Genomic DNA, 25,475 nt, shown 5'->3' with positions numbered 1-25,475 from the left:
GTAGGTTAAACATCAATGAATCACAAGACGTTTATTCCCAATATCAGTTGGTGACTTAAGGCAACAAGTAGTCATCATCAGTTTCTCTTTTACTGTGTGTTACCCTATTGCCCTGACACGATGGCCCAGACCCTTCATAACTGGGCATATGAGGAGTTGTCAGGCAGGCCCAACACTACAGCCCTACTTCCTGGAGAGGGTCATCTGGAGGAGAGGTGCAAGCAGGTAGTGCCAATCCAACGGCCTAACCAAAAACCCACACCTAACCGCGTGCTCTCTCCTCACTCTAATCTGCCTTGCGAAGTGACTGCTGAAACAATCTCTTAACATGCAATTCTACCAGAAGGCTAAAAAGAGCAGAGATTAAAAAAAAAGCTAGTGTTTTAAAGTTTCCTTTTGTTTTTTAATTGCTGTTAACGCTCAACTGCTTAAGATGTTTTTTATTCACAGAATAACAGTGAGTGAATCAGTGTTCTTGCATGTGTTTAACATTAAACAGAACGGAGTCATGGACAGTTGTGCTATCTATGAAATTGCGAATCAAATTTACCAGGGTTGGGAATCTCGCCTGTTTGGGCCTTTAGACCGCTGTTTTCATTACGATAAAAGTGATATTTTGCTTGTATTTTAACCGAGCAGAAATAACATCAACATATTAGAGTTTATTTATGATTTGTTGAAATCTGTAATAATCATATCTGATACTGAAGGCAGTAAACATGGTAAGAATTGGTGTTTTCTTTCTTTCCCAATAAAAGATTCATTTATTGAATCGCTCAGAAACTAGATTCATTAAGGGGCATCGAAATAAGAGTCGTCCCTTATGATTCCCATCCCTGATACTGAGAAAACCTACACACTAGAGAAAGCTTTGACAAACAGGATTTTGTTTTGGAAGGACCCAGTCTCTTAAATGTCAAAGGATGTGTAAACTGAACTCTAGTGTGTAGGTGACAGATCAGACTCGGTTGGAGCACTGCAGCCACAGTTCCTCGTACAGTCTCTCTTTCTACTCTGAGTTATCGCCGCCGGATTTTCTCAGCATGTATAAGTGTGCTCCCGTTCATTAAGGTGTTAGTATTTGTGCTAGATCTCATGAGTTGTGTTGTTTTGTGCAGGCCGCCCAGATTGTGCTGATCTCACTCTTTGAGCTGAACACTCCTGAGTTCACCATGCTGCTGGGCGCTCTGCCTAAAACATTCCAGGATGGAGCCACCAAACTCCTGCACAACCATCTGAAGAACTCAAGCAACACTAGCAGCGTGGTACGATTTCTTGTTTTATATCTTAAGAGATTGTGTATTGAAAGATTCGCTATGCACTAACGTTCAAAAGACTTTTAAATGCTTTTTGAGACCATTCTATTGTTTTCTAACTTTTGATCAAAAAGATCAGTTTCAATTTACAATTTAAATTTTTACTGTTTTTGCTTTCTATTTTAATATATTTTTAGTAATAGGAGACAGACCATTGGTTGAAAATGCTCAGTATGGCCGCTGTTGAAATGAAAGTGCCATCCTAAAAGCATTTCCTTTTTCTTTTCTTTTTTTTTTTGAAATTATAATTAGTTTTTTTCAAGGACACATGATTTTTGATGCCTTTTTTGTCTATCAGTCATATAATGCAGGTCTATGGTCACCACCTCAAAGTGCATGCACAGAGAAGTCCAAATTAAACATGATTTAATGACTCGTAAATGTAATTACACATTGATGACCCAAGACACGAAACGAGCGCTTTGTGTGAAAAAACGAACAGTATTTATTTTGTTTTTTCCTCTCGTAATCACTGAGGGCACGGGCACTTTGTGACTGTGGTAACAAGAGGTAAAAACGATATAAATACTGTTCGTTTTCTCACACAAACCACTCGTTTCGTGTCTTGGGCCATCAATGTGTACTTACATTTACGAGTCATTAAATCATGTTTAATTTGGACTTCTCTGTGCATGCTCTTTGAGGTGGTGACCATAGACCTCCATTATATGACTGATAGACATGAACAAATGACTAAATGGTAAGCTAAAACATACCAAAAAATTAATTTCAAAGCAAACTATCACTTTAACAGCAATTCAGGCAAAATGGCAAAAAGAAAACAATGATAAAGATCGGCTTCTAATATTGTTTTGTTGCTGAACTGTTGTTTATAGCCTGAAATGATTAAGGTTATTATTTCATCTTTGTCTCCTTCAAAGAGTTCACCCAGCAATACAATGGGCCGCACGCCACCACGGCACCCCACCAGCAGGACCAGTCCTCTCACCTCACCCACAAATTGCTCCCATGGGGGTCTTTCACCCAGGTAACACTTCCTCTTCCCTCCTCTCATAGCATGATCTCACTCTGGGCACGAAGACCTTCAAAGGCCTGTCACCCTGTTTTACGGCACTAAACATCTGAAATGGACTTGCTGTGTTGCTTTCATCAAAATATCCCTTTACAACCTGAAACCCTTAAAATGAATTTCTGCATTTCTGGGGTAGGAGCCGAATCCCCTGCAGAGTCATCCTCTCATGCAGGGTCTAAAACTCTTTTAAAGAGGTCTGCAGAACATCATAGATGACGATTTAGGGGTTTCCGGTGCTCTTTATCTTATTAACCCATGCTGCTAATCACAACACTCCGACTGGACCACTCTCTTTTTCTCTCTCTCTTCCTCTTCTGCCCTGTTCTCTCCCTCTCCGGCCGTTCTGTGGGCACAGTCGGTTATGGGGTTGGAGTGTCGATGGGCTCTTAAAGCACCCCTCTCCCTCTCCTCCTCCTCCTCCTCCTCCGTCTCACTCCTCTATTCCGGCCGGCCCCTCCCTCAGGGCCTTCCGCTGCGCGCTCTCACCAAGGTAACTCAGCCGCTAGCCATGATGAGGAGGGGGCGGGATGGGTGCTTAGATTCCCACCCACTCCCAGCCTAACAGGGGCATGGATGCACAAATATTAGTGGCCACGGTTTGAAATCATTCCAAATCCAGAAATCCTTCTGTGGATAGTGGTTGATGATAATGAATGTAAAATTGGTTTTGCACATTTGTCATTTACTAACTGACCATGTTTGGAGCATCCATTTACTCACTTTTAGGTGCATGTTGGGGTTGTCCACTCAATTCTTTTCAAATATTTTGTATGCTTTGGCTTACTTGTTTATGTGAGTGTTGCAGTCCATTCAACGTCAATGTTTATTCCCTCTTTTACTCTATTTCTCTCTTCAGTATGCTGGAGTATGACACCGAGAACATGAATTCTGATGAGATCTTTAGCTCACTGCGTGGTGTCACAGAAGCCATCCAGAGTTTCAGTTATCGCAGCCAAGAGGACCTGAATGAGCCAATCAGACGTGATGGGAAGAAGGATGATGCTGTGAGTCTATGCTTTACCAGTGGGCAACAGAAGCAACGACACAGATTTTTATTTCCATATTTTGTATATTTTTTTTATTAATATTATTATTAATGTTATTAATAGGGCTGTCAAACAATTAATCGCATCCAAAATAAAAGTTTGTGTTTACATAATATATGTGGATGCACTGTGTATAATTATTTTATATATATAAATACACACACATGCTTGGATATATTTAAGAAATTTACTTTCATGTATATACTGTATATAGATTTATATATAATTTATATTATATATAAATATAAATATTTTATATATTAATAATATATTTTTCTTAAATATACATGCATGTGTGTGTATTTATATACAAAATAATTATACACAGTGCACCCACATATATTATGTAAACACAAACTTTTATTTTGGATGCGATTAATCGCGATTAATTGTTTGACAGCCCTAGTTATTAATAATAGAATTAAAAATAAAAAAGCAACAACACAAATTGTGATCATTAAATATAATAATAAAATCAATAAAATGAATCATAATAATAATAATTGAAGAAAAAATATTTTTTTTATGATATACTTTATTCATCTACTTCATTATTAATAATTAATTAATAATAACTTTTCTATTTAATTATTTGTATTTATTTGCTTACTTAGAATTCCAAAAATAGCTGTGAGAGTGTGATCAGAATACACACTAAAATGGACCATAAATTCACTTTCAAGTGCAGATACAATGTGAATGCAAAGTAATCTAGATTTTTTTTCTAAATTGCACATCCCTAATCAGCTCATATGCAACACTCTTGACTCTTCCTGACTTAGACCGGGAAGGAAGGGGCATCTCCGGGGTCTGATGCAAGGATGGGATTGGAAGTAGTGGAGGGTGGTCGAACCGCTTTGGATAACAAAACATCTTTGCTCAACACACCGTCCCCGCGGTCTTTCGCTGTGCCGCGGTCGAGAGAGTTTGCACCCTATGGCTACGGAGACACGATCACGGCCTACGACAAAAGTGCCCTGAAAGAGGCCGTCTTTGACGACGACGTGGAGCAGTTTCGAGACTGTGAGTCGTTACGCAGCTCAACGCTTGTACATCCACTCTCACGTCTGTACTCCATACTGCACCCATTGTCTTTGATTGTGTAAAGAAACACTTTATGAGCAAGAACAAGAATAGCAAGTAATAACAGTCATAGAGTATAAAGAGGCATGTAAAAAAATTAAAATGACGCTGGTCAATTTGGTTGTCTTACAAGTAAAAAAATTATGTCCTTGTTTAGAACCTTGTTTCAATCCCTTTCAATATAAAAGTCTTTGCTACTGACTCACACATTAAGAGAAATCTCCTGACATCATACAAAGGGGTAACAATTTAAGTATAAATCAATGCTAACAACACACTTTTCAGACAGTTTCTCAATACCAAATACTATGTTTAAATACTACTATTATTTTATTAAATATTGTTTATAGAACAATAATATTTAAAGGAGTAGTTCACTTTTAAAAAAAACTTTTGCTGATAATTTACTCACCCCCATGTCATCCCAGATGTCTTTCTTTCTTCAGTCGAAAAGAAATGAAGGTTTTTGATGAAAACATTCCAGGATTTTCTCCATACAATGCACTTCAATGGGAACCAAACGGTTCTGGTCCAAATGAGAGTTTTAGTGCAGCTTCAAAGGGCTTTAAACGACACCAGACGATGGTTTGGTAATGATTTAAACAACCATATTCTAGCCTAAAAACTCTTGAAAATACATTCCATAACACAACACGAATAGTATTTGTACAATTATAGATGGCTTGCTCCTCCGCCATGACACGTGAGAAATTCTGCAAGCGGAGATGAATGATGATACTGGTAGAATATCGCATGGCTGGAAAGACCTCTCAGCCAATCAGATTTGAGGATCAGTAGTAACTGGTGTGTGTGTGTATATATTAGCGTATGCAGGTGTAGCATTTAGGATAGTGGAGTTTTTGTGTCATCACTTCCCCTCCTGTCCCTCCCCTTCTACAGGCCGTCGGCAAGACTGTGGTGAGAACAAGATGGTGCTGCCCAAGGGCTTTACTCCTGGTAAAGACCTGCACAATTGAACAAGATTGTTGCACTTTTCTTCATTTACTTCCCCTTCCACCTCCTCTCTTTCATTGCCATCCATCTCAGTGTCTCTCATGTGATGTCAACCTTAAATGACACAACTGCTTTGCTAACAGGGTTATTTGATAGCTGCTACAGGTCTCCTCCACTAATATAAGGCAATAGAGTCAGATAGTAGGATTGTTTGCTGGGTGACTGTTCAGATTAAATGGAAACCTGGTGATGATTCACTGCATTTTGCTTCACAACTAGCAGAACGTCACTTTTGGCAAACACATTGCTGTAACTCATAAGATTAACATGAGTCTACGTGAACACTTAAACCTTCCTAAACAACTGTACTAACTAAAACTAACATCAAAACACTTACTTATTTTACACTAATTTTAGTATAAAGTACTTTCTAATAATGACATATAAGGGTAAATCTTTTTCTTTAAATTTGTCCATTATATTAATTCATTTCATTGATAATCGTTATTACTGTAATTATTGTGTTAAACTGTAATGCATTGTTTTGGTTATTTCACTCAGTATACATTTAAACTCTACTACAAAAAACAGTTACAACAAAATGAAAAATACAAAAAAACTAATTCTACATATAATTAATATTTTAGCACTGTTTTAAATGTCATGATGCAAAAAACAGGCCTAAAAGTAGGCTTTTTTTAAGCAAAATATAATGCAATTATTTTCGATTTGAGGTGAAACACCACCTTAGACATGTTCTTGACAGGTTTCATAAGATTCAGTAATATTGAATATCATATACTCAAAAGAGATGAGCCAAAAAAGCCAAAGTGTTCCAGTACAGTTGAAGTGGAACAATAGCTTGTTTATGTCGATTGTCTCGTTGTGTCTCATTGAATTATTGTGGATCGTTCAGATTTGGTGGCAGACCTGCTGAAGGAGCTGTCTAATCACAACGAGCGAGTGGAGGAGAGGAAGGGGGCGTTGATCGAGCTGCTGAAGATCGCCCGTGAAGACAGCCTGGCTGTGTGGGACGAGCACTTCAAAACTATCCTGTTGCTGCTGTTGGAGACACTCGGGGACAAAGATGTCAGTCAAAGCATCATATAACTTGCATTTGGCACATTCAATATAATCTTTAAGTCTTTTACATATCAAGTTGCATTGGTAGGTCTGTATGTATTTATAGTTGGATAATCTGTCTGATTATTTAGCACACTATCCGAGCACTGGCTTTACGGGTTCTGAAGGAGATCCTGAGGAACCAGCCAGCGCGCTTCAAGAACTATGCAGAACTCACCATCATGAAAACACTAGAAGCCCACAAGGATTCTCATAAAGAGGTTAGAAGCAGCCCTCTCATAAATGTCATCTGTTTTAACCTCAAATCGATTTAAGCAATACAACTTTATGATAATACTCAAAAATCATACTTTAGCTAGTATTGGTCTGTATGTTGTGTTTACTTTATGGTAAGGGTACATGAATTATCATGAATTCAGTTGTAAATGAATGCATGAATTATGCATTAATATCTCATCAATCATCAGGAACTAACACAAGTTCAATGTTTTTCATTCATGACTTGATGAACAACACCTGAATTAAAACATTAACTAAGATGAGCACATCATCATGAATTATGATGTATTACACATGATCATAATGTTTTCTTTGTTCACAGTTATGCCATAATTAATCTTGTTCATCAGTGTTTCAAAGGACCTAGTCACTACTTTAGTTAAGAGGCCTCACACATGTCAAGTCATTGATAGATAATGCTTTGTTAATGGTGACTTCTGTATTTAATTAACAGAATGCGTGTGCTATGAGCTGTGATTGGTCTATTTTGGTGTCTGTCCAATACAGTAGTCATCATTAACCAAGCATTATCTATTAATGACTTCATCATGTGTCTGGCCCCTCAACTAAAGTGGTGACTAGGTCACTGACCTAGACAAAGAACAAAGAAAACATCATGGTCATGTGTAATAAATCATTATTCATGATGATGTGCTCATCTTAGTTAATGTTTTAATGAAGGTGTTGTTCATTCATGAAGTCATGAATTAAAAATGTTGAACTTGTGTTAGTTCCTGATGATTCATGAGATGTTAATGCATGAATGCATAATTCATGTATGAATTTATATATGAATTCATGATAATTCATGTACCCTTAGCGTAAGGTGTTACCAAGTCGTACGTTACTGCTTTTGGATTGCTTTTTTTATATAGAAGTAAAATGTAGTAGGTTTTCTGTTATAATGCCTTGCAGTTTTCATAATTTTTTTTTTTTACTAGAACTTCAATTTTAATAATATCAAAATATTCAATAATAATAACAATAATGGGAAACACTTTATTGTACAGTGTCATTGTTACATGCAGTTACTATTGTAATAACTATAAGTTATGCATAATTACATGCTACTAAACCAAACCCTATATTAAGTACATGTAGTTACTTAATATTACTCAGTACTTAAATGTATAATTACAGTGTAACAAAGTCACCTTAAAATAAAGTGTAAAGGTGAAGAGACAAATTAATAAATGATCATACTGTTATGTTTTGTATGACTTCATTGTAGTAATACGATCAGATTAAACCTTGTTTTGTAGTATATGAGTAGTTATAACCATACACCTCCTGTCAAATGATTGATTGACAGGTGGGCGTGGCTATCCTTTGATATTGTCCCGTCCCTTCTGATTCCGGCCCTTGTCCTGCCCCTTCCGGTTACCTTTGACCTAGTTCCGCCCCTTCCGGCTGAACTTTCTGTCAAAATGATGAACGGTTACCTTTGACCTAGTTTCGCCCCTTCCGGCTGAACTTTCTGTCAAAATGATGGAAGGTTACCTTTGACCTAGTTCCGCCCCTTCCGGCTGAACTTTCTGTCAAAATGATGGATGGTTACCTTTGACCTAGTTCTGCCCCTTCTGGCTGAACTTTCTGTCAAAATGATGGATTGTTACCTTTGACCTAGTTCCGCCCCTTGCGATTAAACTTTCTGTCAAAATGATGGATGGTTACCTTTGACCTACCTTTGATGGTTACCTAACCCTTGCTGTTAAGAAACTAGGTCAAAGGTAACAGGAAGGAGCGGGACAAGGGCCGGAACTAGAAGGGGCAGGACAAGATCAAAGGATAGCCATGCCCACCTGTCAATCAATCATTTTGACAGGAGATGTCTCGTTATAACTACTTATTTGAATATATCTTTTAAACCAAACTCCATTGTCACCATTGTTTCTGAGAAATCAAGCTGGCCAGTCGACTTTTTCTTTGGAACGGCCTCATTGAGAGTAAAATGAGCTGATTGTTCTCTTTAGTCCTATTTTAAATGCAACACCTGCACATGTGGACACTGAGCACCTTGATTACATCTAAAAGCAAGATGGCCAAACCCAACTCCTATATGAATAAATGAATGAAGTACAGGCCTGTGGAGGGATAAGCCCTTTGCCTTTCCCTACTGTACTTATTCCCTTTCCATGTAATAGAGCAGTCTGTAGTACTGCGAACTAATCCAAATCAAGTTCTTTTTCCATCAAATTTTCTGTCAGATCTCAGGTTGTTAAATGTTATATGTGCAGGTGGTAAGGGCAGCTGAAGAGGCTGCCTCTACATTGGCCAGCTCCATTCACCCAGAGCAATGCATCAAGGTGCTCTGTCCCATCGTACAGACCGCAGACTACCCCATCAACCTGGCTGCTATTAAGATGCAGAGCAAAGTGGTTGAGCGCATTGCCAAGGAGTCCCTGCATCAGCTGCTGCCAGACATCATCCCTGGCCTCTTACAAGTGAGGATTTTATGTTGGCAGCTTTTTATGATTAAAAAATGTTCATCTCACATCTTCTGTCAATTTTAAATAGTCTCTTTGCAAAATACCTTATTTCTTATAGAGTCTCTAAAGCTGTTTTAAATTTCCTACTTCCATCTTATTAGAGAGACATCACTGAATATCAGTTCGAGAAGTTTGAAAATTGGAACATTGTAAACGTTGGGAGTGTGTCTGAGAGAACATGTTAACGCCAAAATGGTCTATCTGTCTGCAGGGCTATGATAACACGGAGAGTAGCGTTCGCAAGGCCAGCGTGTTCTGTCTGGTGGCCATCTACTCAGTGATTGGTGAGGAGTTGAAGCCACACTTGGCCCAGCTCACAGGTAGCAAGGTATGTTCACATACTCTCAAAGTCCACCAAAAGGTTCACCCCATTCAACCTCCTTATCACTAAGTCTTCTATTTATTTGTGTCTGGTACAAGTTTTTATATTTTTCCCACTTTCATTGCACTCGGAGTTCATAGCACAATGCATTTAAAAAGAACTGAGGGTGAAGGGCTGAATTTAGTCTGAACTAGAGCCAGACCGATATATCGGCCGGCCGATATTATCGGCCGATATTTGACATTTTCCAAACTATGGGTATCGGCAGTTATAATGGCCGATAAATGAAGAATATTTCAAAAATAAAATAAAAACGGACGAAACATGCTTCAATCATCTCTCCTTGGCCTGTTAAATTGAAAATGTATGTTTTACAATTTGCAGTATGACGTTATTGCTAAATTATGGCTCATCATAGACTAGCTAGGCCTGACATTGTAATTATAAGGTAACTTATAAGGCAATGTAGAGACTAATTATTATTTTGTTTATCAGAACTTTAATATATTTTGATGTTCCTCTGTTCTGTTGTGACAAAAGAAACAAGTTTCTTTTTAAAATGCTTTATTATATTATTTTAGTTAAAACTCATAAACTCATAAATAACTACAAATAACTAATGTTAGGGAAATCTGCTAATGTTTTGTTGTGCGTTTCTGAGAAAAAAAAAAAGAAAAAAAAAAAATATATATATATATATCGGCCGATATATCAGATTTTAAAACCAAAAAATATTTGTATCGGTATCAGCCTTCAAAATCCTTTATCGGTCGGGCTCTAGTCTGAACCTTTTTTTTTTAGGTCACATTACACCTCAAAATCAAATAACTCAAATAATGGGGGGTGGTGATGGCGCAATGTATAAGACATATGCCTTTGGTGTGAAAAACCCAGGTTTGAATCCACTGTGAGACACCAATGTGTCAAACACTTAACCCCTAGTTGCTCCAGAGGCATGCGACCTCTGACATATATAGCAATTGTAAGTCGTTTTGGATAAAAGCGTCAGCTAAATGTAAATGTAAACTAATTAAAATAAAAATGTGGTGAAATATAATGCAGACAAGTTCTGGATAATTTTCATTAAATGCTCAAAGAAAAAGTACATGTGTTATGCGTAACAGTGTTATTGCTATGTTATGCGTACAGATGTCTAAGTGCCCACTCTTTGCATTTTATTCAAAATATTGATATCAGTGTAGTGCTGAGGATGGTTTCTGCAAAGTGGTAGATTTGTTGCATCATATTTTCTCAAACCACCTACATTGCCTTTAGAGAAAAAAATAACTCACTCCTTTTTAGACACAATGCAAAAGTAAATATTAACCCCGACCTTGTAAGATAACACAACTACAGTTGAAAGTGTAAAAAGCATGCTCTTATCAGAGAAACCAGGTCTATACATATGTACATAGGAGTTGCTGGATTGAAATTCACCATGTCTTTTATTTCCACAGATGAAGTTGCTAAATCTGTATATTAAGAGGGCCCAGACCATCAACAGCAACAGCAGCAGTTCTTCAGACGTGTCCTCTCACAGCTAACTGGATGGACTCTAATCAGTGCCCTACATGTGGATTTGGGAACATAGTTGTGCCTCGTCCAGACATCTTTTTTTTATTGTTTCCTCACAATCTTGCTGGATTTTCCCAGAGAGATGTGTTGCTCACTGCAATCAGACTTTGCTTTTCATCAAGTCCTGGAAACCTCTTAGTTAGTCTCTATTGCATCTTCCCATCTGTGGAATGTTGAATGTAAAGGGGCTCGAATCGAGGAAAATGCATGCGGATCTTCCGTGATAGGCATTGCTTCCTTAATTTTAGCAAAATTCTGAAGAGAGGATTCGTTAACTACATTTATTAGTAATAACTTATTGATGTTTGCAACTGGCGTTAAAGGTTTAGTTGAGTTGGGTATTTTAAATGGGCATAGTTGGGTTAACTTATACCCCACTTGAATCTCAGTTGATGCTAGTGGATCATTTGGCTGGCCGAGTGATAAATGTAAAGAAAAGAGATGTAATTTGTAGGTTTGGCTACAATGACAACCAAAAAAACCCAAGAAAAGTAGGATTAAAACACTCTTATATTAATTTTTATTTCATGGGACTGCAATACCAAATCCCATTATGTTGAAAGTGAAAGCAATTGTGGTGGTTTTATTAAAGAATGGATTGTGTGTTAAATGCGGGCCTCACTACAGAACACAAGGACAAACTTCTGAATGTAGAGCTTTTCCTTTTATCTTTGAGGGGGGAGAAGGGTTTCGTAAGTAAACGTGAGACGTAACACACAGTCATTTAAAGTTCACGAACACTCGAAGGAAGTTGAAAACGTGACCTGGAGCATCTTCAGTCAAGAAACGATGAATGAAACCGATTTACACTTTGTTCTTGGAGCAAGAGGATCGTGATGGAAATTTCAAAACTACTTTGCTTTGCGTTCCTTTTTCTGTTAAAAAAGAAACTCAAGACTGTTAAGATATGTGTCCACAGGCATTCTTACTACATTGCTGAAGCATGACACTGCAAAGTTCACTACGTCTAATGATAAACCCTCTCTGGCTCAAGAACCAGATGTTATGTTCTCTGAAAGGTCTGAACTCTTTCTTTTTCCTTGTTCATCTGGAGACCATCCATCTGATGTTAAGTGTTTTGTATATACCTTTCAATCATTGCTTCACACACTCCCCCACAAAATTAAGGTAAAGATGTTGCACTCTTTTGCACGTTAAGAAATAGCCTGCATGTTTCGATGAAATAACCATCCCGTGCTGCCGTGACTGACCTAAGTTTGGCTGTTTGTGAAAACTTGCCATGTCGGCAATCTGGTCAGTCTGTAAATACAGTATTATTATTGTTATTATTAATATGTTGCCCATGTGGGGGAAGTAGACAAGTGCAAAAACTCTTCACAGAGTTGACCAAAATGCCTGTCCTCAGACTGATCCCAGACCATGTTAGAAATTAAGGACAGATATTTAAAAAGCACCCTACTTTTAGTATTATATACTGAGGCTTGTGGCTTTGATTCAGAGTTTCTTTCTTATGGTTTTTAACCGATTCAGACCATGAACTATCATTTTTGGTTTAGACTGGGGTTATTCATAATTAATCTGTTTTTGAAAGGACAAAGCCAACTGTGAGGATCAACATTGCAAGTATTAAGTCGCCTCTTGGGTTTCCTGAAACGTTGACCTCTAATGTTATTACATTAAATTGTTCACTACGCATGTTAGAGTTTGTTTTGTCATTGGACACAGATACACTCTTGTATTTATAAGTTTGTTATTTCATTTTCTGTCCCATTGTACAGTTTTTCTTTTTCTTTTTTTTTCTCCCAGAGGCTTATGATAGATTTACATCAACTTGAGTTTGGCCTAGAAATAAAACAACCAGAACATGAATTTATTTTGATGATTATTTTACCCCCCTAAAATGTTTCTTGAACATGACAATGAGTTCACTGTACTAAAATGGCCCCCACAGTCACCAGATCTCAACCCAATAGAGCATCTTTGGGATGTGGTGGAACGGGAGCTTCGTGCCCTGGATGTGCATCCCACAAATCTCCATCAACTGCAAGATGCTATCCTATCAATATAGTCCGACATTTCTAAAGAATGCTTTCAGCACCTTGTTGAATCAATGCCACATAGAATTAAAGGAGTAGTTCACTTTAAAAAAAACTTTAAAGTCGAAAAGAAATTAAGGTTTTTGATGAAAACATTCCAGGATTTTTCTCCATATTATGGACTTCAATGGGAACCAAAAGACAGTTTCAGTGCAAACTGTCAAAGGGCTTTAAACGATTTCAGACGATGAATAAGGGTCTTATCAAGCGAAACGATCACTCATTTAAAAAAAAAAACAAAGTTTAAGTTTTATAAGCTCAAATGTTCGCCAATGTTTTGTGATGCGCGTTTGTGACTCTCTTGTTCGAACTCGTTCATCAAAATGAACGAATCTTTTCCCGAGTCAACTCGTTGACATGAAAAAAGATTTGTTCATTTTGATAAACGAACAGGAGAGGCATGAACGTGCATCACAGAACAGAGCAAGGCGACCATTTGAGCTTATAAAACGTAAACTTTGTTTTTCTTTTTTTAAATGAGCGATCGTTTCGCTTGATAAGACCCTTATTCATCGTCTGAAATCGTTTAAAGCCCTTTGAACAGTTTGCACTGAAACTGTCTTTTGAACCTTGAACCGTTTGGTTCCCATTGAAGTCCATTATATGGAGAAAAATCCTGGAATGTTTTCATCAAAAACCTTAATTTCTTTTTGACTGAAGAAAGAATGACATGGACATTTTGGATGACAAGGGTGTGAGTAAATTATCAGCAAATGTTTTTTTTTTTTTTTTAAATTGAACTACTCCTTTAAGGCGGGGGTCCAACACAGTATTAGTATGGTGTTCCTAATAATCCTTTAGGGGAGTGTAAGTTTGTGTGTGTGTATATATATATATATATATATACACACACACACACACACACACGCGTGTGTAAATATTTTTACAAGGTCTCCCAGTCTTGGGTTGGGAGAGAGTAACAGGCCTAAATTAAATCAAAAAGGATATATATATATATATATATTAGGGCTGTGCAAAGATTAATTGCGATTAATCGCATCCAAAATAAAAGTCTGTGTTTACATAATACATTTGTGTGTGCTGTATATAATTATTTTTTATATATAAATACCTATGCATGCATGTATATATTTAAGAATTATTTGCGCTTAAATTCTGTATATATACATATATATAATCTAAATTATATAAATATAAATATTTTATATATGAATAACACATTTTCTTAAATATATACATGCATGTGTGTGTATTTATATATACAAAATAATTATATACAGCACACACAAATATATTACATAAACACAGACTTTTATTTTGGATGTGATTAATCGCAATTAATTTTTGCACAGCCCTAATATATATATATATATATATACAGTATATATACAGTATATATATAATTCCCCAATATATATATAGATTACGGTTTCCTAATACATTCAATGTCAAATATATAACCCTGCAATGCATAAATGGAAATACTAGCAGAAACAAACATTTATTGTATTTTTCAAGTAATCATTAACTACTGTCAAATACTATTATAGTCTATCATAACAAAATAGATTATTGTTACTGACAATTTAATTTATTACATGACAATTTAAGTACGTTTTCAGTTTTTTTCAATCAAGACGTGAAACCAGTAGCCTATTAAGCACATGCGCGTGTTTACAAACCTCGCATTGCATAATCTAGTCAAGTGTTCTGCACGAAACATGGTTTATCAGCAACTCAGTCTTGACCTTTGATGTCAGAGTCACAGCCTGTGTGCCAACACAACTCAGTAGTTAGCCGTTTGTTATTAAACGATCGCTTCAGAAAAGTCCATGAGAGCGTCGGTACAGGAGGTGACAGGATGAAGGCAGAGTGACGGACTCTCAGGTCACCTGACGACCGTCACGCGGGGATAAAAGACAGTGGACAAGCGGCTTCGGAAAAAGCCTGTGTGGCCCTCACGGTCCCCTCGCCGGCCACCACCGTTTGACGACTCATATTTTTGGAGACCAACGTCGCCGAACTGTAGAGCATGCTGTTTTGGCACAGCCATCCTGAAACCTATCAACAACACTCGCAAAATAATTATATAAGGTAAGTAACGGTACATTGGCGCGAGTTATAGAGATTGTGTTGTCTGTTTACGTTGTCATTAAATTTATTTATTTTACATTTTTACTTTTTTGTTGTTACTTATAATAAACTTTATTAAACAGATTAAGCCTATACCTGAAGTCTTTCACAAGAAAACTTATGATAAAGCAAGCAGAAAGTGGATTTTTTTTAAGTCAGTTCAAAGTCATCATCAGTCATATTATCTGCCCTGATTTTGCAGTAGCAGCTACTTTGACCAAAACAAACTAAATTATGCATAATTACATGCAACTGACCTAACCCTATGTACATGTTATAACTATTTCTCAGTAGCCTACATAAATGTCTAATAAGTTATTAGACATATGTCTAATTAGTTATTTGTGTTTGTTACACGGTTATTAGTAATAACCGTGTAACAAACACAAAGACACCATAAAGTGTAACCGTTTTTTTGTAACTGTAGGCTATTGCAATGTGGTGCTTGGAAATACAAAAGCAGTTTCTGAAAGATTACCATGTTCTTACATTATTGTGTGTAAAGTGTCCTTAAAAGTATCCATCAAATATACACTTTATTCTTAGTATGTTCACTTGACATTAAGTTTTGAGCCTCTACTTTATTGGTCTAATGTATGTCCTTTATTTTCCCTCAGAGATGCTCTTGCTCCATTTCTCAAGCATGAAGAGGAGCATCAGTCCACTGAGATCAGAGCGTCTCCTTTTCATTATGTACTTTGTGCAGCTACATCTCCAGCGGTGAAACTCCAGGACGAAACACTCACATATTTAAATCAAGGTATTATTAAATAGTCTTCTTGTGCTTGTTTAACTTCAGTCAACATTTGAAGTTGAATTCACAGCACATTGATTTGTCTTTTCATCGTATGTTCAGAACCTTTTCCCCCAGCACATATCAGTCTGTACTTTTGAATAAGTCCATGATTAAAGGTGACATGACTAAAACGAGTGTTGCCAAAGCAGAATCACAATAAACACTCTTGTTGTAAATGTGATTTTTAAGCACTATAGCAATATTTTTACATTTTATTTTGAGGCTTACAGATGATTTTGCTCCTATACATGTACAGTAATTAATTCTGTTCTGCATGTGGACATTAAAATAATGTAAATCATTTGTGCATTGGAAGTAAAATCAACCATTACAAACTATACTTTTTGTGTGGTTTATTTATTTTTATTTTTTTTTGCATTTTAATATGTCTTGTTTTAATGCACTAGGTCAGTCCTATGAAATTCGAATGCTTAATAGGAAACTAATGGAGTATACAGATATAAGCAGCAAATATGTAAAGGTAGGTTAAATGAATGATGTGTTTTTATTACTATGTGACTGTTACAGTATGCATCAGCTGTCTATACACTATAGTTACAGTACTGTTCCCCTCCACATTAGTGGCCATATTATTACATTATAGATATTACATGATAGATTGTAATATTATAGACTGGATTACATTAGAGTTTTTGCAGATCTAGAGATAAACAAAGATGCTCATTGAAATAATCTCACATTATTTTTAAATATTTTATTTTAAAATCTAATATATACAGTATATATATATGAAGAGTTCAGATGCAAAAGCCTCTAAATGCCATTTGAAATTTTCTTCTTTAATGATACATTTTTATCAAACTTGCATATTTAAGTTCAGTAATTTCACTTAAATAACAATTAATAGGTAATTATCATTGCCATTTAAGTGAAATTACTGAACTTAAATATACAAGTTTGATAAAAATCATCATTAAAGAAGAAAATTTCAAATGGCATTTAGAGGCTTTTGCATCTGAACTCTTCATATATATATATATATATATATATATATATATATATATATATATATATATATATATATATTTACAGTTTTTAGTTGTTAGTTTATTATCCAACAGATGGCATATTCTAGGTTTGTTTGTTTATTTATTTGTTCAATAGAGACATTACACGTTAATGAACGTAAATATTAATATGCTGGATTTAGCAATATTGATAATTTACATCCATAGTATGTCCCTTGCAACGTAAGACAAAAAGACATTACTAGTAAAAAAAAAATAAACAATATTATAAATGAAAAGATACTTTTACAAATACAACATCCTCAAAGAAACAATACAATATGCAACATACCAAATTAAAATGTAGTGCAGTCATTTACACATGTGCATGGAAAAATCCAGAGTTTAATTGTAACCATTTGTGGCTGAATTATTAAATGTGAGCTGTTATGAAATACTAAAGAAAATCCAGATACTTATAATACTTGGTTTTACCCACTGTGACATGTGGGATGCTTTCCTGACATCATACGGTCTTATTCTGTTTCCAGAGCATTGTGCGTGTTGTTTTCCATGACCGGCGGCTGCAGTACACAGAGCATCAACAGCTGGAAGGATGGAGGTGGAAACGACCAGGAGACAGGATCTTGGATATAGGTGGAATTTTCCTCATAAACCGCATTTCTAAAAGACCATCTTGTCATTTAAAAAAAAAAATCATATTGTCATATGATTTATGTCCATTTTGTTATGTTCAGATATCCCGCTGTCAGTGGGCATAATGGAGCCTCGAGCCCACCCACTGCAGCTCAACACCATAGATTTCCTCTGGGATCCTGGCAAAAATGCCTCCGTGTTCATTCAGGTGGAGCGTTTTCTCTTTCAGTCTGACCTCTCCGCTAGATTTCCCAAGTGAGTATCACTAGCAGTAACATCTCTCTTTTTTATATACAGGTAAACTGCATTAGCACTGAGTTCACACCTAGAAAACATGGTGGAGAGAAGGGCGTCCCGTTTCGCATTCAGATAGACACCTTTGCAGCCAGCGAGCATGGAGAATACACTGAACACATGCTCTCCGCCAGCTGCCAGGTCAAAGTGTTCAAGGTAGAGCATCTTTACTCTACAAAGATAACAGATACACAGTGTGCTTGCTTTGTGGAGATGTTAGACTGTGAAATAACCTCAAAGGTGACGTTATTATTTACCTGTTACGTAAAGGGGTGGTTGATTATGATTTCACTTTTCTAACTTTAGTTAGTGTGTAATGTTCCTGTTTGAGCATAAACAACATCTGCAAAGTTACAACGCTCAAAGTTCAAAGCAAAGGAAGATATTTTCTTTTAAATAAATTGCTTTTTAAGGACAACAAACGGCTGGTAGGGACCACACAACATTTTTACATAAATCCCGCCCCCGGGAACACGGTTTATAGATTATCAAGACAGAATATGCTAATCAATGACTAGAAGATAACTACACATAAGTTACACAAATTCACCAACTAACCATTCAGAAATGTTCTCTACATGTTGTCACTTCTTAAACGAGTGGTTCACTTTAAAAAAAAACTTTTGCTGATAATTTACTCACCCCCATGTCATCCAAGATGTCCATGTCATTCTTTCTTCAGTTGAAAAGAAATTACGTTTTTTTTTTTCTCCATATAATGGACTTCAATGAGAACCAAACGGTTCAAGGTCCAAAAGACAGTTTCAGTGCAAACTGTTCAAAGGGCTTTAAAAGATTCCAGACGATGAATAAGGGTCTTATCAAGCGAAACGATCGCTCATTTAATAAAAATAACAACGTTTAAGTTTTATAAGCTCAAATGCTCGCCTTGCTCTGTTCTGTGATGCGCGTTCGTGACTCTCCTGATCGAACTCGTTTATCAAAATGAACAAATCTGGAGCAGCAGCTCATTTGTCAGCTCACACAGACACAAAAACGGTGCGTTTTTGCTCACCCTCAAAAATTGACAACTTATGCTATATGTAAGCTATGCTATCTTATGCTATATGTAACCCGCTTATACCATGGTCACTTGCCAAATAACATTTTTTTTAAACATTAGCTGCTAGTTTATATTTTAATTGGGCTAAATCAAGTTTTTACAAATAATAACTCGCCTGGTTTATTTAGCAACCGGAGATATTTATAGTCCGCTCAGCTTGTAGAACCCTTCAGGTTCAAAAATGCATTTTTTTTTTTTCATGAAACACAAAGGTGGGCATAGTTATTTTTTTTTAAATTACACATAAAACAATTAATCAAACAGGCTTCTTAGGCTTGAAACGCTGTACTCTCCTCCTGCCTTGGTTGTCTGGACAGCTGCGTAAAACTCCCGCAGGGTCTCATTCAGAGCAGCCAGAGCAGCAGCGGTGTAATTTTCTTTGCGACGTTTCTCCGTTTTATTTACATTTTTTCTTTCTTCAGCAGCATCCCAGTCGTCAAAGTTGTCATATTCTCCATAAATGTTAAAAGAAATAACGAAGTCGTTCATTGTTGTATTAGTAGGCTGTGTAATATCTAACTAACGTTAGATGTTGTTTTGATAGAGCAAATTGTTAACGGATACTTTGACTGCCTGTTGCTATGGTTACTCACAGCTGTTGTGGGCAGCGCATTTATTTATTAATTTCGAATGGTAAACAGGCACTTTCACCAGAACTACTTTACTAGGTGTCCTCTATCACTTTTTAACGGACACCCTGCAGCCAATCAGAATCGAGTATTCACCCAGACCATGGTATAAAAAAATATATCTGGGGTATTTTGAGCTAAAACTTCACATATACACTGTAGTAGGGACATCAAAGACTTATTTTACATCTTGTGAAAAGGGCATTATGCCACCCCCTTAAAGGGATACTTTGCCCAAAAATGAAAAGTCTGTTGTCGTTTACTCACTCTCATGTCTGTTCAAACCAGCATGCATTTTATGTCTGTTGAACACAAAAGAAGATATTTTGAAGAATGTTAAGAATCAAACAACATTGGTCTCATTGAAAAAAACACTGATAATATGTTCCACAGAGGAAAAAAGGTCGTACAGTTTCGGAACGAGAGAATGTAATGTGAATGTGAGTAAATTGCATTTTGGGGTGAACTATCCCTTTAATTCATATTTTTCTTTTCAAGCCGAAAGGCGCAGATCGCAAACTCAAGACTGACAGAGATAAGATGGAGAAAAAGAGTCCTCAGGATAGAGAAAAATATCAACCATCCTATAAAACAACAGTGCTGACTGAGGTAAGCTACCAAAAAACCAAACTCGCTACCAAAAATGTCCACTTTTCATGCAAAGAAAATGGATCTATATTTATACTGCTCCTAAAAGAACAAAAAGAAAAAAAACACCATGAGGAAGACTGTCCGAAAAGGCTTTTAAGTTTTGTTTTTTTGCTATGGCTGCATCTGAACTTGCATACAGTACTTCCCTACTCTGTAGTATGTGTTTTCGTCATTAAAAAAAGTCATATTAATGATTGTTCTCTTTCAAGACGGCAGCTGAATTTTCCATTACCTCCTGCTTGTTAGACCAAAGCAATACATATTAAGAATAAGGTCAAGAGGTGTGGCTCAAACAGCCGCCTGACTTTGTCCTTTTCTTTCAGTGCTCCCCTTGGCCTGAAGCTCCATCCGTCAGCAGCAACACTTCATCTCCAGGTTATCTCAGTGCTCACACTTCCTACAGCTTCCCAGAGGAGTGAGTCCTTATTCAGTATGAAATCACGGCATAATTTTCAGGAACATAAACATAACTGGCCACTGCTCTCCTGTCTTGTTGCATTTATAGAAACTCCTCTCCAGACCTGCAGGGGGAGCTACTTCTGCCCAGCTGCTCTGATGTAAGTATGGCCATAGATATCTCAGTGTCAGAACCAGAACAAAAGTGGATGTTTCTTACTTGTTCAGATGAAATTTTCCGGTGAAAATTATTTTGTTGGTCATACTTCCAAAAAAGTGCTGTGCCGTGTCGAGGTACAACTCACGTAAAGTTGCTTATTCCACGAATGACTGCAATTGCAGATTTCGATCAGAGATGGCGACAAAGAGGAAAAACTGCGGACTGCAGTTTTAATGCCGTGCTTTCTTATCTTTATAAGTTTGTGTTTGAGGACGTGGATGATGCTGTTCTTCTTCTTTTTGCCATTAGCACCTGTTGCCATCATCCTCCATGCAGGACACTCAGCAGTGGCTCCATCGTAATAGATTCTCCTGTTTCTGCCGGCTCTTCTCTGGCTTCTCAGGTCAGCTGAAATAATTTTTAGTGAACTGCATGCTGCTTTCTCTCTCTCTCTCTCTATATATATATATATATATATATATATATATACATACAGTATATATATAGAGAGAGAGAGTATATATGAAGACTTCAGATGCAAAAGCCTCTAAGTCCGTCTAACGTTTTTTAATCGTGATTAATCGCATCCAAAATAAAAGTTTGTGTTTGTATAATATATGTGGGTGTACTGTGCATAATTATTTTGTATATATATATAAATACACACACATGCATGTATATTTAAGAAAAAAATATTATTTATATAATAAAATACAATAAATAAATAAAATATTAAATAAATAAAATATTTATATTTATATATAATATAAATTATATATAAATCTATATACAGTATATACATGAAAATATTTCTTAAATATATACAAGCATGTGTGTGTATTATATAAAATAATTATACACAGTGCACCCACATATGTTATGTAAACACAAACTTTTATTTTGGATGCGATTAATTGCGATTAATCGTTTGACAGCCCTATTAATAACATTAATATTTGTTTCTACCTAAGTACCAACATTTCGGAATGGGCTGAGGCTGGGATTTAGTGAGTTTGAAGTGAAAGTATTTGATATACTTTGATATACACGTATAATATGTGTGGAGAGCATTCACTCACTTTATTTTATTATTATTATCTAATTTTTGCATCAGAGGTCTACATATTTAATATATATATATATATATATATATATATATATATAAAATCTTGAGACTAAATCAGCATATTAAATGATTTCAGAAGGTGACATTGAAGACTGAAGTAATGATGCTCAAAATCCATCACAGTAATAAACTATATTTGAATATTTTATTAAAACAGAAAACAATTTAAATTATAATAATATTTCACAATATTAAGTATACAGCCTTAGCACAAGAAACGTCTTTCAAAACGTACCAACCCAAAACTTGTGAATGGTAATGTATTTGAAACAGTTGACTATGTTTTAACTAAAGATGTCACGATTTTAAATATTAGACTACTATATGACCAGCTTTGTTAATGTTTCAGGTTCCGATCTGCTAAAAATGAGTAGAGAAGACTTCATTCAGATTTGTGGTCCTGCTGATGGCATCCGTCTCTTTAATGCAATCAAAGGAAGGTGAGCCGTCTCCCTAATCAAACCCTTCCGATTCATCCTGAAATGTGTCCTGTCCAAACATGAACTCAACACTTCCTGTGGCCATGTTCCTCAGGTGTATACAACCACGTCTCACTGTCTATATATCCCAGCTGCAGAACAGGAACCAACCCCACACCAAAGCAGCGGGTGATGATGGTAGGAGACGTCACATGATGGTGTCCGTTATGATGTGAATGACATGCAGTAACATTTATCCTTAATACTCTTAATTGTTTTTGTCTGTAGTGTACCATGCCCTCTACCTAGAGGACCTAACTGTCTTTGAGCTCACTGAGAAGATAGCCAATCTATATAATGTTCCCTCGCAGCAAATCCATCGTATATACAGACAGGGGCCGACGGGGATCCATGTCTTAGTTTCAGATGAGGTAAGAGGGCAGAGAGTGCTTTAAAATGAGAGAGATTACAGAACTCTTGGACAAATAGTCGCACATTTACTCTACCATTGTAAGAGTTTTGTTAAAGTTTTTAAAAGAAGTATATTAAGCTTATCAAGGCTGCATTTATTTGAAAAAGTAATATCCTGAAATAATATTTGAAATAATAATTTTATTATATTATGAAATGTAAATTATTCTTCTGTGAGTCTTCAGTGTCACATGATACTTCAGAAATCATTCTAATATTCTGATTTGGTGCTCAAGAAACATTTTCTGTGCATTCACAGTGGATACTGTGATACAGTGATATACTGTGGATCCTTGTTGAATAAAACTCAATTTCTTTCAAATAAAAAAATCTTAGTGACCCCAAAGGTAGTGTACATTTGTGTATCAGGAGATATTGGCCACATAACTTTTTGTTATTTTTTTTCTAGGATTAGTTTACCAATAAATGAAATGTTTCATCACCATTTACACTAATTTCAAACCTACATGACTTTGGTTCTTCATAAAACACAAAAGGAGACGTTTAGCAGAATGTTGACACTTCTCTTTTCCATACAGTTACAGTGAATCTTGACCAGGGGCTGTGAAACTCCAAAAATAGACAAAAAGCACTATAGACTTAGTCTGTAGTGCAACACTTTTTTCTTTAAAATCATTACCAAAATAAGTTACTGATTGTTATAGTAGATTAGAGTGCCAGAAAATACAGTATTCCAGGTATACGCTGTTAAAAAGAATCACAAAGGTGTGTTTTAATGCATTCAGGTGACTCGACGTCTATTTGGCTTTTTCAGATGGTGCAGAACTTTACAGAGGAGACTAGCTTCATTATCAGCACTATGAAAGGTAACTTTATGGACATGGTATTTCTTAACTATATTAATTTAGCCTCATGTTTGTCAAGCTGGAGTTATGGGGTGAAAATTGCCATTGCACAAAAGACCTGTTCAGAAGATAAATATATTTGCTGATTTTAAATTAAATGCAATAGGGCTGTGAAACAATTAATCGCATACAAAATAAAAGTTTGTGTTTACATAATATGTGTAGTGTATATAATTATTTTGCATATATAAATACACACACATGCATGTATATATTTAAGAAATATTTGCATGTATATACTTTATATATATTTATACAAAATTAATATTATACATAAATATAAATATTTTATATATTAATAACACATTTTTCTTAAATATATACATGCATATGTGTTTATATATATATATACAAAATAATTATACAGACTACACACACATATAGTATGTAAACACAAACTTTTATTTTGGATTCGATTACTCACGATTATGTAATCGCGAATAATACATAATCACAGGTTGCTTTTGGTTGCGTCACACTTCTGACTTTCACGGCTTACTGAACAGGCAACTGTTCTAGGAATGGCTTTGAAAAAGACTTTAAAACAAAAAAACATCACTAAAATAGTGTCTGAATCTCTATTGCATTCACACTTCATAATCATATGTGGTTAACATTGGCTGTGTTTTTTTCCTGTGTGACGGCAGATGAAAGTAATGATGGCTACCATGTTGTACTGAAGTGACTACTGGAGCATTGCAGGTGCCTTTAGCTTATTTTCACAATATTGGACTGTTTCATATCACATAGTGGAAAGTGAAATTAATAAATATAGTTGATTTGATTTTTTATGATGTAGATCTAGCTCCGTATTTTAAAGAGAGAATGTTGTGAAGGGTTTTGCTGCAAATCAAATCAAATATGAATTATTTTATGTATTAAGTCAAGTCATGTTCAGGTCAGTTTGTTGATTTGTTTTATAGTAATTATTTTTATCATGTTACAGTAGTATTTTGGCAGTATTCTCTATTTTCTTTAGTTTTATTATTAGATACCTAATTGCATAGACCTGATTTGCTGTGCAAGATGGCCTTACCCCCCCCAAAAAAACACGCACACACACACACACACACACAATTTTGATATATTTATTTCTATATTTAGAAACTTCCAAAACATGTCCATTTGAATGTTTCTCATTTGATGAAGTTTGCATCATTGATTCTGTCATTTTCCTTTTTATTACTGTGAAGCAGAAACAATCTGTATCGTATAACTCGTAAAATCTTTTCTATGACTTGGCCATTTACAATATTATAGAGAGATATTAGTGTTTATATTAATGTTGGAATTTAAAAGACCTCTCAGTCGTTACATTGGTGCTTTTGTTCAGACTGAGACTGAGATAAAGTCTTTGCTCAGGATGTTTTATTGCTTTGCTTTTTTATCACAATGCTTTTGAGGTTTGTATGTTTGTAACTGATTAATGATTGTGTATTTCTCAAAGCTTTGTATGAACTGTACGATAGCACCTGTTTGTTGAACTTATCTTGATGGACCTTGCTGCTTGATAACCTTAAAAAATATATTTTGCAGGAAAAAATAAATAAAACTTTTGTATGGTAAATGACCTTGTCATAAGTGTTGCGAAGAAACATGTTTTATTTGTTACCCTAGTTTTCAGTAACACGGACACTGTGTGGTCACA

The 25,475-nt window shown here is 35.8% G+C and overlaps 2 protein-coding genes across 3 annotated transcripts in view; both read left to right on the top strand.

The window, feature by feature from the left end:
• clasp1a (cytoplasmic linker associated protein 1a) overlaps positions 1–13,010 on the top strand; it is an 84,461-nt gene extending 71,451 nt beyond the window's left edge. The window contains exons 33-44 of the mRNA XM_089133119.1: positions 130–225; positions 1,119–1,265; positions 2,198–2,304; positions 2,705–2,839; positions 3,206–3,353; positions 4,178–4,418; positions 5,379–5,435; positions 6,349–6,521; positions 6,647–6,775; positions 9,032–9,238; positions 9,495–9,611; positions 11,063–13,010. Coding sequence (XP_088989245.1) covers positions 130–225; positions 1,119–1,265; positions 2,198–2,304; positions 2,705–2,839; positions 3,206–3,353; positions 4,178–4,418; positions 5,379–5,435; positions 6,349–6,521; positions 6,647–6,775; positions 9,032–9,238; positions 9,495–9,611; positions 11,063–11,149 — 1,644 coding nt within the window. The 3' untranslated portion in view covers positions 11,150–13,010. The remainder of the gene's footprint in view (positions 1–129; positions 226–1,118; positions 1,266–2,197; positions 2,305–2,704; positions 2,840–3,205; positions 3,354–4,177; positions 4,419–5,378; positions 5,436–6,348; positions 6,522–6,646; positions 6,776–9,031; positions 9,239–9,494; positions 9,612–11,062) is intronic.
• A 1,942-nt stretch (positions 13,011–14,952) lies between these two features.
• On the top strand, positions 14,953–24,862 carry tfcp2l1 (transcription factor CP2-like 1). 2 transcript variants are annotated; one of them, XR_005618204.2, is made up of 15 exons: positions 14,953–15,292; positions 15,949–16,091; positions 16,535–16,608; positions 17,647–17,752; positions 17,854–17,960; positions 18,050–18,202; positions 20,237–20,347; positions 20,713–20,804; positions 20,895–20,946; positions 21,255–21,348; positions 22,421–22,511; positions 22,606–22,688; positions 22,862–22,921; positions 23,737–23,788; positions 24,475–24,511. XR_005618204.2 is itself a non-coding variant. In XM_039649813.2 (15 exons), the coding sequence occupies exons 1-15, from the start codon at positions 15,231–15,233 to the stop codon at positions 24,510–24,512; spliced, it is 1,401 nt and encodes a 466-aa protein (XP_039505747.2). In that variant the 5' UTR covers positions 14,955–15,230; the 3' UTR covers positions 24,513–24,862. The 2 variants fall into 2 exon arrangements, 1 of the variants encoding a protein (XP_039505747.2); XM_039649813.2 differs by having other exon boundaries at positions 14,955–15,292; positions 22,779–22,921; positions 24,475–24,862.
• Positions 24,863–25,475: the final 613 nt, after the last annotated feature.

This window comes from Pimephales promelas, chromosome 7 (genome assembly GCF_988280905.1).
Source record: "Pimephales promelas chromosome 7, fPimPro1.hap1.1, whole genome shotgun sequence".
Classification (NCBI taxonomy): Eukaryota; Metazoa; Chordata; class Actinopteri; order Cypriniformes; family Leuciscidae; genus Pimephales; species Pimephales promelas.
This window is presented reverse-complemented; position numbering and strand designations above follow the sequence as displayed.